Here is a 13,048-nt window from a genome sequence, read left to right as displayed (position 1 = left end):
CTGTTAAACATAATTAAAAAAAAAAAAAAATGTGCATTTATACATTTCAGTGAACCAACACGTTACCAGCATTAGTTTAAACTAACAACATTCTAAAACAGACAAACAGTCAAAGCAATCCAAAATTACATCACATGAAAAATCAACGTTCTAGAAAAATATTTAATTCACAATCAATTTTGAACAGGGTTTAGCGTGTTGTACATAAATTAAAATCACCGAAAAGTAAATTGAATTGTTCAAATTCATATACCCCTTAAGGCATCATTGATTCTACTCTGCAAGTGAAAGTCACCACAGTGCAGCTGTGTGAAATATCACAGTATTTTCTTCCCATAGACCTCATAGGACATTCTTTCACACGAGTACAGTGAAATGCCGTCACGTTCTGACTCTCAAACACACCACACATACAAGCTTAACTTGCAAAGGTTGAAGAAGGCATATCTTTTGCAACTTTCATTGGAAGGCACAAAACCATTTGAAATATTTACTCTTAAAAAAACAACACCTCGACCATTTATTCACCTATTATCAAAATCGAAATCGAAGTCCAATATATCATCACTTTTGGTCATAGTTATTATTCAATCAACTTACAATGTAACTAACTCTGCTATCCAAGTCCGTGATATAGCGTACAAAAACGCTGAAAAACCATGACATTTTTTGTTTTTCTAGTCAAGATATAGTACATCTTTATGGCATGACAAGTTAACAAAAACACTCTAGTCCAGTGTAACGTAGGTCCAAATAGACAGAGTATGGTTAAACAGAGGAGTTGAATATGTATCGCATCTGAATTGAGCAAAGCATCCATGAAGTAACATTCCTTTTTTTGGTGAGCTGGGAAAAACAATGGATGTGCATTAGAGGTAGAATGGGCTGTAGCTGGTATTTTTAGGTGGCTCAGTGCTTCATTCATCATGGCCACAATGCGGAACCTTTTATAGAAGTCTTCTTATATCTCTTCTGGGTATACTGTATGGTCTCCTGTTATTTAGACCTTCTTTCCTCTGTTCTCATTTACCATTGGGTCCCTAGGCATGGCTCTCTTTCGTTTCCTAGGCTGTGTGGAACCCCAGGAGTTGTTCTCAGCTGTGAGAGAGGAAACATTAGTTCAATAACAATTCAGGCTGCATTCTTGGACAGAGTTATAACTGGTATTGTAAACGCCAAAAGCTGACCTCCGATGTCAGGGTAGATAAAAGCACAGGAGTGACTTTGATCAGTGTTTGATTCACAGACTTTAGCGTTGATACTCTGCAAAAAAAAAAAGATGAGTTCAGAATCAATACATATGGTTGAAGGAGAAAAGAAACATTAAATTAAAGCATCAAATTCATCAGCTCACCGTCATTTTCTTTTGCTCATACCACACCATCCCATATAAACAGAGAAGTGTTATGACTGCCTGGAGGATGTCAAATAAACACAGGGAATGTTATTAGGAAATGTCTTGTTTGCATATACTAATGCTAGTCTATATCACTAGACTGGTGAGGAGGCAAACTTTGAGCATGGTTATTTGGAAAGGGCTCCAACACTGTTGTTTGCTTGATTTAAATTCTTTCATCATAGAAATCAGCTTAGATGGCATTTAGCACAAGAAATAATTACACAGTGATGACGTCAACTATATTTACTTATTAATTTGGAGGGTGTGCACACATCAACACTTACTAGACAAAGTAGCCACAGAAGCACAAATCGGATGTGTGTTTTGGAGAATAGGTCCCGCCCAAACTTGACACAAGCAAGAGCCTCCAGGAAAGTAATGGCGCTGAAAACAAATCACATTTGGACACATTGTATTGCTGCAATGGCCCCCTCTCTTGGCAAAAGCACTCATTGCCCTTGGACGTCTGTTCATCCCACTCTTCCACATTCTACACTCTTTCACTCTTTCCCCCACCCTCACATGTGGCCAATAACTTGTAAATAACATGACAGTCCTCACTGGTTGTGGACACCTCTTTAAGGAGAGCGGGCTAAGATATAAGTAACAAAGCATAATTTTGTAATATCATGATTTAAAATTATTGAGGACCAGAGGCATCTCCAATCTACAAAATAATAATGTGCAATTTTTCCTTTTAAATGTCCTTGTTAGAGTCTAATTAGTAACAAACATTCTTTAAAATCGGATGTCCGACAAAACTACTGTTGCACGCAACTTCCACACTTGATCTTATTATATTAGGAGTAAATCTAAACCCATGGTACTTACCCAAACACCCAACATTGTGTGCCGACCCGTTTGCACTGGGTGTCAGTCAGGTAAGCGTAATATTGCCTGCAAGTGGCAGACAAAAGTGGTTAAGACACAGAGGTTTTGTTCCTGTCAACAGCGAAGACAGTGCATGTGTTATTAAAGAACACGGTTAACATTGTTAACATGAACGGTCTGACATTGTGAAACTGTGAAGGGAGTGCATACCGAACGGTGGGAGCAGTGATGACTCCGATGAGGAGAATGCGACACCAACTGAGAGGGTGAGACGCCTGGAAGACGAAGATGTGCTTCAGGAAAAACGTGTTCAACTCTGTCAGCTGTGGAGACAAGGAGGAATGCTGGTGTAGTAAATAATGATGCAAGTTGCTGCTTGATTATCAATAGATATGGAAATTACTTCATTCACGATTGAGTGTTTCTGCATATCCCTCCAACTTTGAAACACGAAAACACAGCAGTCTGTAGATAATTGAGGGATGTAACTGACAAACTCTGATAATGGCTGCCCTAAAAGGTACCAAACATCACTGGGTGATGAGGATGAAGGCTATTCAGACTAATGACAAAACTGACACAGGTCAAAGTCAAAGTGTACCTGCCATAGAATCATGAAGAGGTAGATACCAGTTAGCCTCTGGAAAGAAGACTTTGGGTCAAACCAACGCACGTAGGTCCAACTGGCTGGTGTGAACTGAAGCACCGCCCGCTTTATCTTCCCTGTGGTTGAGTGTATATCCCTGAGGAAATATGAGGGATCTTATCATCTCTGGTACTACAAAAGCAGTTATTGAATAAATTATTGTTAAGAAACTGGTATTGAAGTCAAGGTATCAGTGCTGCTATGAGAACACTGACTTGATGCTGGCCCAGGAGTAGGTTCTTATCTCCAGGAAGTGGCAAGCGGTCATGCCCAGCCAGATGCCGCCTCCGTTACAGAGCAGTATGTCCAATATCACCTGGTCCCACCAGCATTCAGCAAAATTAGGCAGAAGGTGCATGAAGAAGAGCTAGTGAAACGACAGCAGGATGTGGATGAGAACCGTTAAAAATGTAAGAGAAAAAGCAGAGGGAGGAAGAAACTGGTACAAATATTTAAATAAAAGGATTAAAAGATGGACTACAAGAGAAACAATAAAGTTGTGGGCAAAATATAGATTGTTGAGTCATAAAAAAATGTAAGAAGCTAAATAAATAGCTTTATTTAATTATGTTTTCTCATTGAGATTAAATTATCTTCTCCAAAGGAGATCCCAGGGCAAATTACATTTATTGTAGCACAAACAATTAACTGACACAGTTAATTGACGCTATAAGTAATTGATGACGTGAATAGGGTTCAAACTTAAGATTCCGCTAGTTTTAAAATCGGAAAATATTCAAATTGAATGTGAAGTTTGACTTAACTTGTGTACATATCCTAATACACTGTAAGTATGTGACTTTTGACAACCAATAGCCTATAAAAGAACACTTGCCTATTGTTAAAGAGGTAATTGTCACCAGGCAGCTCCTCTAATACAATCCCTCTGGTGTACAATGATAAACAGTCAGGGAAACCGGTTTTGTTCTGCACAATAAGTCTTCTCACACTACTGTTTTGTTGGAATGAATTTTTCTGCAGACAGGCAAACATTGATGCCCGCACAGACTATGATGAGATTAACGATACAGTCATTTTCCATTCAGACAAACCGACTGTGAATTTTTAACTGGTGCATCCCCAATAAGACACAGGTACAGTGTTTCCATGGAAGAGGTCCTAATTATTCTTTAGAATGTGGGCTGATGTTGAAACTAAAGTTAAAGATGTCCACGTGTGAAGTGTGACCATCAATCTAAACAGGGCACTTTCTTACACACAAGTAAAACAGATGTGGACACTACCTCAGTGAGTTCCCATGTGATACTGATGGTCCAGCAGAGGCCGTAACTCCGAATGAGCAGGGCCTTCATAGCCCAGCCGGCAAAGTGGCCAAATGCAAAAATGTCAAAGTGGCTCAGGACGCGTTTCCATGTGATCGCTGTGCAGTTCACTGCATATTCCTGTAATAGGATTAGGGCTTCATTCAAAAAATATGTCATAAATATGCATTAATTAGGTTTATAGTTAAAATGTATGAACTTTTACAGAAACCAGCATTAAGGAAACTGACAGCTAGATTCTGGGTTCAGTCAGCTCGTCACCTTTTTTTTTTTTGCAACATTGCTTTGTCATAACCACACCCATGGGATGTATCTGTTAATTGAATTCAAGACGATTTGTAATTTTCAAATACATCACCATGACATCAGCCTCCCGTATGGCGTAGCGCAGGTCGGGGTCTAACCAGTACATGAGGCTCTTAACTTGAGCCCAGTTGAGGAAGATGAGGAAGATGAGAAATAGGAAGTAAAGAACACTCAGACCTGGACGGAAGAGAAGTGAGTCGGCCAGGAAAGATGACGAATACACCTTTGATTTGGAACGGAATCGGAGAGTTCAAGCTCATGCAATTTCTTTGTAAAGCAGTTTGACAAATGTCCTCTCACCAAACACCATACGCCATATTGCCGGATGCGGCCTGGTAAAGGGACCTTCGGAAGGAAAAAAAACAACATCAATATCCTTGGGCAATCAGAGTGGCAATTATGAGTAGAGACAATGGCTGCTTCATTATAATTCTCCTATGGCTCACCACCTCTATGAAGTGTTTTATATCATTTTCTTGCGAAGAACGCCCTCTTTAATCATAGTAGATACATAAGGTACAGGGACTCACACCGACAACATGAGCCTCTTTAGCACACCTTACCATTAGGGAAGGCGAGGACACTGATGACCATAAAAAATGACACAACCACCAATAAGGCCACCCTGAGGTTGCTATCTGGACGGGAATCCTCTCTGTCAAAATGGAATGGACACGTCAAAGTAGATTAACTGTGTATTTTAGACATTTATTCAACATTTTGGCAAGTTTCATGATAATAAAGTCATATATAACGATAGCATTTTTGACAGAGCTTCTACTTTCAGGTAGTCCACAGTTAATCCCGGGCTCTAATTGGTATTAGTATAACCATAAACGCCAGCCACCATACAGTAAACAATACGAGCTACCTGGTAAACACAAAGTACATCAAGCTCAGCAGAGTCAACGTCAGGAGTGTTATTGTGTGCGGCTTATAGAAGAAGTCAATGCAAATATCCTCCACTTGTTGCTCATTTATCATCCGGAAATGCAATTTGTAATTTGCACCCTCCACCCGAAGAGTTTGCGTGGGTGCCATTGTCCTGTTGGTGACAGAAACGTGACTTTGAGCACAAGCCCGGAGCCGCGGCGACGCACTGAGAGACGTGACGACGAGCGACGCGAGGAGAAGTCCGGGAAACGACTTAGCCAACCACGGTGGAGAGGGGTGGCAGTGTGGAAGTGGGTGCGCATTTAATGGCGCTCACGAAACGACTTTCCTTTTCTACCGTTGTACATCTGTTAAAATCGCGACTGTAGTGTGTTTTTTTAATGACGCGTATGCTGGCGGTCTCGTATCGTTTGGTCTCGTAGGATTAACGCGGAGTCCGTAACAGCCCCCGTGAAACGAGGGTCGTGGTTCAACCCACTTCCGTCTGACTTCCGCGTTGGGGTCGCGACCACGCGAGCGAAATACGGTCGACACCCGCTGCTTGTTCCGCTGCTGAAGCGAGTGGCAGGTGAGGTTGTTTGTTATTTTCTGTGTTTTCTGACCAAAATCAAGCTTCGACTTCATCTCTTTAGTTGGCGCCCCACTGATTTTTGCAAGTATGTCACGTTCGAGCGCGTGTTTTATTTAAATTTGTTATCGTTTTAACGGGCATGCCTATTGGGTTTCTTTCTAACGCCATTACCCCATTTGTAGTTTTCGAAATGGGATTTTGGAGTTTATGATGCTCTGTTGAATTACATCCCTTTATTTGTGACAGATTTCTGGAGATCTAGATCTAGATGCATAGATGGACAGATAGATAGATCCGGTGTTACAGTAGCACGCGTCCAAACAATAATAATAATAAAGTAATAAGAATAGAAAATGTGGAGGAAAAAATGGCAATTTACTAAAAAGATCGCAATAGACAATAAACTTCTGTATCAACAACAGTGTCAAAAATAGGCTTGACCGATTTTATATATATAAAAAGTCTGTGCACATACTACGCATGTGACATTCTTACGTCATTTACATAATATTCCAATGAACAACTACCAAGTAGCAAAGACAGTTAAGTAGTGCGTTAACATGTTTTATCCATGTCTTAGAGAAATTGCGATGGCCTCGTCCTGCACACTGCTGTGTCGGAGATGCTGGTGTCTTCGTCTGAGGACAGATGCTGTTACATTGCAGTACTCGACTCGGGTCCAGCGTTGGAAGGCATCCCCGAGAACATCCAGGAAACCCCCAGTGGGATTCTGTTCTGTTTCTGTGAACAATTCCACACGTCACACGGGACAGAGTTGGCAACGCCAAATAGTTTTTTATTATAGTGACTCTCTTCCCACCCCTGTGTTGACTGAGTCTGCTGGGTGCAACGACTCCAAAGAGATGTTAAGAGCAGATGCTGTGGTGGCACGTGAGCACCAGCTGGCAAAAATGGAAGACACCAGTCTGATGACGCGAAAGCACGAGTTGTTGGGTAGATGTAGATGATTTTGACTGTATCCACACAAGTACACATACACTCTCAGAATCACCATTCAAATGTGCATAAGTATTCGGGGTTTCTGCCACTTATTACTCTTCAATTTTTGTTTGTATTTTCAATTTTGTTCATTAGATCTTGATGCTGTTGTGCAACCTTCCCCATTGGACGATATTAGCGATGAAGAAGCTATAAATATATCAGTGCCATCAACCCTCCCTCCTCCTTCTTCTTCAAGTCTCAGAGACTATGTGGACAAGTCTGAGACACTTACCAAGCTGGTCCAGTTAGGTACATCACTTTTTAGATTCTTCCGCATATACTTGACACTCACATTGTCAAGCATATTGGGGAAAAATGTGCTTTGATGATTTGAGATATTTTGCGTGATATTTCAGTAGGGGAAAGTCTATAATCAAGTAAGTAATTCATCTCTTGTTAATGTATTAGAAACACATTTTCAGTTGTGATTCATGTCTCGTTGCAGGTGTTAAGCTGTGGAAGTTGGAGCAAAGGCCAAATGTGGGCTCCATGCTCCTAAGGTTAGACTTCCAGATGGATGTGTCGCCGAGGCTGCTCTTCCTCAAAGGGATTGGGGTGGAGGATTCTCGTCTGGGTTATATTCTCTCCCACAACCCCTTTATTCTCACTGAGGACTTGGAGAACCTGCAGGCCAGGTAGTATTAACCCTAACCCTCATATATGTTTTGGATATGGTCCCTGTATCCAGACCACATTTCTTCCATCCCTCTATTTTGATGTGTTCGCTGTCAGTGTTGAGGGATCGGTTGAATTGAGTATTTGAGAAATTTAACTTGGACAGATTTTTTGGCCTGTGGGCCTTGACATTTTTTTTCAAAGATGTCCTCTCCCTCTTTCCTTTGGAAGGGTGAATTACTTAAGGTCAAAGAAGTTCAGCTCAGAGTCTGTGGCGTCCATGGTGTCCAGGGCTCCGTATCTGCTTAACTTCAGTGTGAAAAGGCTCGACAACAGACTGGCTTTCTATCAGCAACAGCTAGGTCTCAGTGCTCAGAAAGTAAGATGTTTTTTGTTCCAATAATTTATTTTCTCAGTGATTTTTGTGGTCATTTGTTGTTTTCGTTTGTTAACATGTTTAGAGATGAGCAAAAATCCTCATTCTCTTTCTGTACTCCATATTGTGAATGAGAATTACATGACTCAAAGAAACTGTGTTCTAAAGAGAAGAAGGAAATGGTAGCATAACAGATTGTGATACATGTCTTGTTTTCAGACACGGGATGTTGTAGCTCGGCTGCCTAAATTACTGTGTGGCAGTTTGGAACCAGTTAAGGAGAATCTTAAGGTGCTCAAAGGACTGTCACTGTATTGCTTTTTGTTCCAAACAGCTTTAAGGTCCTAAAGTATTATTTAATGGGTTTTTTTTTCCCCAATTTGCCCAGGTGTGCAAAATAGAGCTTGGTTTTAAGGAAAATGAGATCCAGCACATCGTTACTGTTGTCCCCAAAGTTCTCACCGCAAATAAGAAGAAACTCACCCAAATATTTGACTACCTCCACAACACCATGGGGGTGCCACACCACCTTATTGTCAAGTTTCCACAGGTAGATGCAGGCTGACTGTTCTGTAGTTTTCTAATTTTCAAGTTTTCCACTTTAATCTTTCAGTTAATGCGTTTTTTGCTTAAACTTATACTTTGGCCAATGTTGTAAAATCTGATTTAAGAACACAGAGGAACGACTATACAGGGGTTAATTCCAAATTCAGGATTACCTTGAATGACATGTATTTCTTGACAATATCACTTAAGCACCTTGCATTGTCCTCCCGTTAGGTCCTCAACTCTAAATTCTTGCGCATCAAAGCGCGGCACTTGTTCCTCCAGTACCTTGGGAAGGCCCAATACGACCCGGACCAGCCCAACTACATCTCCCTGGGCTGCCTGGTGTCCTTGCCTGATGATGCTTTTTGCAGTGAGGTTGCTTTAGCAACATTAGAAGACTTATGTTTGTTCCAGAAGTCAATGTAATACATTTTTCTGTGGTGGCGAAAGCATACTTGTAGACAAGCAATCATGTACATTTTTATTTTGGAAAATAAAATATCCACAATGCAATGAGGTATGGACAAAATGTTGTTAATGTGGGTTGTAATCAATAAATACATAAATAAATTAACATACTGTGGACAAGACGTAGTATTGAATTGTTTTGATACTATGCCAGGTGCTTAAACATTGCTTAGTAGTACAGGCCAACACTGTTATCAACAACAAGTAGACCTCAAGGATCCTGACATAAAACATTAAATGCAAACTATAATTTATGAATGTGAATCCAGATTTTAAAATATGAACTATGATCTGTGATTGTACATATTTTATTCCCACAGTATAAAGAATATGCCTCATATCAATGGAAGGAATTATGTGTCACTATTCACACAACGTGCCTTGGGCAAGATTTGACATCATTATAGAGATTATGCTTTTACACCGAATGCAAATGGACTCACATGTGAATCAGCCATTGAAATGCAGGTTTAGGTAGTAGATTTCTAAGAAAGAAGGAGAGTTGTGAGTTTTAAAACATGAAAACATAAACATATTTTCTACATGTAATTTCCAAATTGTTCAATTTAACCTAAATAGTTTGCACAATACAAGTTATTGCTTGTGTTGTATAACCTTTATTTTTCCCACATTTATTTTTTTTATTCATTTTTACGTTTTCAACATTTGGTCATTTATTTCCAAATATATTACTTCATCTATTTCCATTTTTTTTTATCATTTATGGATTGATTTATTTTCATATATATTTTCACATTTATTTATTTATTTATTCATAGATTTTCCTATTTACAGTATTTCTCTTTCTGTTTTTCCCGATGAGCCCAGAGTGTCAAAATATGTGCTTTTTATTTGTGTTCAAACGTCTTGGTACCAAATTCTGGGTGTTAACATGTATTCATATTTTACCTTCTGTATTTGTGTTTATTTTATATATATATATATATTTGTGACATTTATTTTCGTATGACTGATATCCATGAGTCAAGATTTACATTTTGTTTGCATCTAATTTACTGCTATTAAATCGAATCATTTTTCAAGGTTGAAACATGTTTTGAAAAATGGAAATAGATTTAAAACGTAATATTAAATCTAATAAATACTTTACAGTAAAATCTAAACCGCCTCGCAGAATACGTTGTTACCCACAATCCCCTGCGCTCCCTCCCAGAGACATCAGACATGGCGGCGAGGGCACCAGGTGAGTGGAGCTTGTCCTCTTACAATATTGGGCTACGTATATAAGGTGCCTCAAACGAGGTACACACCCGCACCTGCATAATTCGAGGCATTTAAAACACGCAACGCAAAAGCTACAGCAACAATATATTCCGTTTTGCTTCGGCATCGACCATGACAAATCTTTTGCTGCGTGTCCTGAATGTCCCCGTGCTAACCCTGCTAACGTTACGGTGGCGTGCTAGCGCTAGCGGAGGCTGACCACAACAACTCATCTGGAGTCTCACAGATCCGGCCCGTTCGTCGAGGCTTTTTTTTTTAATCCGCGGGGATGTTTGACATCAAACAACAACACCATTCATTTTCAAAGTTATAATGGTCATAGTCTAAAACACGTTGGCTGACGTTCGCAGTGACCGAGCTGTTCAAAGGTCATTTTACTAACGCTATTTTAACGCGCGTCTCACCACGCGCCCCAAAATGAACGGAATGAGAGGACTTGATGACTCTAAGCGAATTATTTCAACAGCCTCTTACGGCACGATTCTGTCCCAAGACTTTTGATCCACACATGCAGTTGATCACTGTAACCGTGATCATAATAAGCGGTTTCCAGTGTTTACACATAACCGGAGATAGATTGGGTTAGGGTGGAAATGTCATAACGTCGGCTGTGTTCTTATCAATGCAGATAAGTGTTTCAGTTGCTGTGGTATGATATCGGTCCCAACTGGTCAGACTTAACGAGATCACTAGATGGGGTTTTTTTTGTTGTATCTCTTGTCTTCTCCCTAGCCGCAAACTGGTGCGATTCTGGCGATGGGACATTTTGGCCTTCTCTGTAGTATTTGTGGTGAAAGTTTTCACTCTCTCTTAACAGTTGCGTCAGGCAGACTTCTGGTCGGCTTCCGCAAATGGTATTACAACCTGTGCGGATTCAACAAGATCGGTAAGAAAACAGCGCAGCCACAAATTGATTCATCTCTTGTCCTACTTGGTTATTCCTCTTTGGCTTCACCTCCCAATAGGGATGCTCATTTTGAAAAGAGTTTATGAGCCAACCCTCGTTAACTGATCATTAACCATTGTCCGACAATGTTAAAATATTAGGGCACTGTCCCCAGAAAACAAATCATTACGGACATTTTTTATTGGACTTAACAAATGATAATTATAAATAAGGGGAATCATAAATATATTTTCATACCTGAACACAGCTCTCCATGCAATTGCAGAGAGACGTGGAGCCATTCCTCCAACTAAATCTACTAAAAACAGCGCGTTTTTAGTTGTTTTATTTGGAAAACGTTGATGGGCACTGAGGAACAGGGCACAAGTCCCCCCCCCCCACCCAAATATTCACATTGAACAGCCAACTCCAATTAGACTGACAAAATTCTGAATACGGTACAGAACTAGAAATAATAAATAATAATAACACACACAAAGAAATCCCCAATATGTTTAATGGACTGTCCCTCCCTGTGACAAGCAATGCAACTGAAACCTTTAGTTACTCCAGAAGCCCTTGAACATATGATGGAAGGCAGCCAATGATGATAACCAAACAATGACTATCGAGTTTATATTTCATATCACTCCTGTATCTTTTACTCGCAAAAAAATGAAGTACTATATATAAAGGTGATGCCGTTAATCGTCTCAGCCCTAACTGCATGTGTTGCCGCCATGAGTTGTATTTAAGAAATGGTGTATAGCCTATTTTCCCTTCTTACTATGCAACAAACTTTTTTTTGTAACTTTTTTAATATATATAATTTTTTAAACTGTTAGTATTGGGTATAGTGGATACCGAATACTCTGATTCGGGTTGTATCGGTCAAAGTTCTTATCGTCTGTTAACAGTTAATTATTATCATCCCTTCCTCGGAATTATGTCGCTGGTACTGCGAAGCAGCATCGCTACCACAATGCGCATTTCTTAGAAATAAATGGGGAACGATACTGCTGGTCATAATTGGCTCTGTTAAATGTATGAAAACATTTAAAAGCTTTCCCATTAATAGGATTACTGGAAATGTACGATCCACCGATCTGAGTATCTGCGTTTCAATTGCTATGGATAATGGATTGTGCTGAGGAGCCTCCATCTTATACAACATTCAAGTGCATCTCTTTTTCCGATTTAGGTTTGATGCGGGATGACACCATCTATGAGGATAGTGATGTGAAAGAAGCCCTGCAGAGGCTTCCAGAGCGGGTGTACAATGACAGGATGTTCAGGATTAAAAGAGCTCTGGACCTGTCCATGAAGCAACAGATCCTCCCAAAAGATCAATGGACACCATTTGAGGAGGTACATCCCTTAGAAGTGTTTTATTTTCATAGATGGGAAGGCATTCTGAAAGTCAGCTCTTCCAAATGTAATTTATAGCGCAGAGTAAAATAGACATTTCAGTCATTTGACATAGCGCTATAAATGATAGGCTTGTTCCGAGAGTTTTGAAGCAGATTATTACAAAGAAAACTTAGAAACTAAAATGTCTAAGTTAAAGCACTTCAGGAAACAACAGAAAACATTTTTTTTCCCTTTAATTGGAAATCCTAGATTTGGGTGGTCCTGAAAACATACAGCCACAGCTTTTTGTTTCTGAAATGACCATAAATAAGCATCAAAAGTTATTATTACACAGCGATATAGCTTCTAAGAACATCGTATTCATACATACTACTTAAAATGTCTTTCGTTTTAGGATGTACACTACCTGACCCCATACCTGGATGAGGTGATCCGCGAGAGAAAGGAAATGGAAGAATGGTCGAAAAAATGAGAGATTTTGCTGTTCCCTGTCTCTGATTCAATGTGTGGTTGTCCCCTGTTGTAATATTTAATAATGTGATCTGCAAGACTGCTCATTAAAGAAGTTTTCCCTATGAAAGAGATCGTTTTTGTTGTTTTATTTCA

General features: G+C 39.8%; 3 protein-coding genes across 4 annotated transcripts; 2 read left to right on the top strand and 1 right to left on the bottom strand.

Moving 5' to 3' along the window:
* Positions 1–208: 208 nt before the first annotated feature.
* ptdss1b (phosphatidylserine synthase 1b) lies at positions 209–5,093 on the bottom strand. Of its 2 annotated transcripts, none has more exons than XM_080005159.1 (12): positions 5,029–5,093; positions 4,766–4,810; positions 4,518–4,642; positions 4,121–4,279; positions 3,092–3,243; positions 2,832–2,973; positions 2,441–2,553; positions 2,231–2,296; positions 1,684–1,783; positions 1,355–1,414; positions 1,188–1,263; positions 209–1,098 (listed from the first exon to the last, which is right to left on the bottom strand). In XM_080005159.1, exons 1-12 carry the CDS (start codon positions 5,057–5,059, stop codon positions 1,001–1,003), a joined length of 1,167 nt encoding a protein of 388 aa, XP_079861285.1. In that variant the 5' UTR covers positions 5,060–5,093; the 3' UTR covers positions 209–1,000. The 2 variants fall into 2 exon arrangements, with proteins under 2 accessions (XP_079861285.1, XP_079861286.1); XM_080005160.1 differs by having other exon boundaries at positions 2,441–2,505.
* Positions 5,094–5,865: 772 nt separating this feature from the next.
* On the top strand, positions 5,866–9,879 carry mterf3 (mitochondrial transcription termination factor 3). Its single transcript, XM_080023842.1, has 8 exons — positions 5,866–5,927; positions 6,511–6,884; positions 7,026–7,181; positions 7,378–7,567; positions 7,779–7,926; positions 8,143–8,214; positions 8,312–8,473; positions 8,704–9,879. Exons 2-8 carry the CDS (start codon positions 6,521–6,523, stop codon positions 8,896–8,898), a joined length of 1,287 nt encoding a protein of 428 aa, XP_079879968.1. The 5' UTR covers positions 5,866–5,927; positions 6,511–6,520; the 3' UTR covers positions 8,899–9,879.
* A 209-nt stretch (positions 9,880–10,088) lies between these two features.
* Positions 10,089–13,022, top strand: uqcrb (ubiquinol-cytochrome c reductase binding protein). Its single transcript, XM_080000503.1, has 4 exons — positions 10,089–10,144; positions 11,003–11,071; positions 12,273–12,439; positions 12,837–13,022. Exons 1-4 carry the CDS (start codon positions 10,126–10,128, stop codon positions 12,912–12,914), a joined length of 333 nt encoding a protein of 110 aa, XP_079856629.1. The 5' UTR covers positions 10,089–10,125; the 3' UTR covers positions 12,915–13,022.
* The last annotated feature ends 26 nt before the right edge of the window (positions 13,023–13,048 follow it).

This window comes from Zeus faber (genome assembly GCF_960531495.2).
Source record: "Zeus faber genome assembly, chromosome: 1".
Classification (NCBI taxonomy): Eukaryota; Metazoa; Chordata; class Actinopteri; order Zeiformes; family Zeidae; genus Zeus; species Zeus faber.
The sequence above is the reverse complement of the archived record's forward strand: the minus strand, read 5'-3'. Positions and strand labels throughout refer to the sequence as shown.

Excerpts from the sequence above, each read along its gene's own strand:
- ptdss1b (XM_080005159.1), bottom strand. The coding sequence starts at position 5,059 with ATGGTCATCAGTGTCCTCGCCTTCCCTAATG. Across the intron at positions 4,643-4,765 it reads AATATGGCGTATGGTGTTTG|GTCTGAGTGTTCTTTACTTC; the intron begins GTGAGAGGACAT and ends TCTTCCGTCCAG. Across the intron at positions 1,415-1,683 it reads TTCTGTGGCTACTTTGTCTA|GCAGTCATAACACTTCTCTG; the intron begins GTAAGTGTTGAT and ends GACATCCTCCAG.
- mterf3 (XM_080023842.1), top strand. The coding sequence starts at position 6,521 with ATGGCCTCGTCCTGCACACTGCTGTGTCGGAGATGCTGGTGTCTTCGT. Across the intron at positions 6,885-7,025 it reads GCGAAAGCACGAGTTGTTGG|ATCTTGATGCTGTTGTGCAA; the intron begins GTAGATGTAGAT and ends TTTGTTCATTAG. Across the intron at positions 7,927-8,142 it reads TAGGTCTCAGTGCTCAGAAA|ACACGGGATGTTGTAGCTCG; the intron begins GTAAGATGTTTT and ends TCTTGTTTTCAG.
- uqcrb (XM_080000503.1), top strand. Across the intron at positions 11,072-12,272 it reads GTGCGGATTCAACAAGATCG|GTTTGATGCGGGATGACACC; the intron begins GTAAGAAAACAG and ends TTTCCGATTTAG. Across the intron at positions 12,440-12,836 it reads AATGGACACCATTTGAGGAG|GATGTACACTACCTGACCCC; the intron begins GTACATCCCTTA and ends CTTTCGTTTTAG.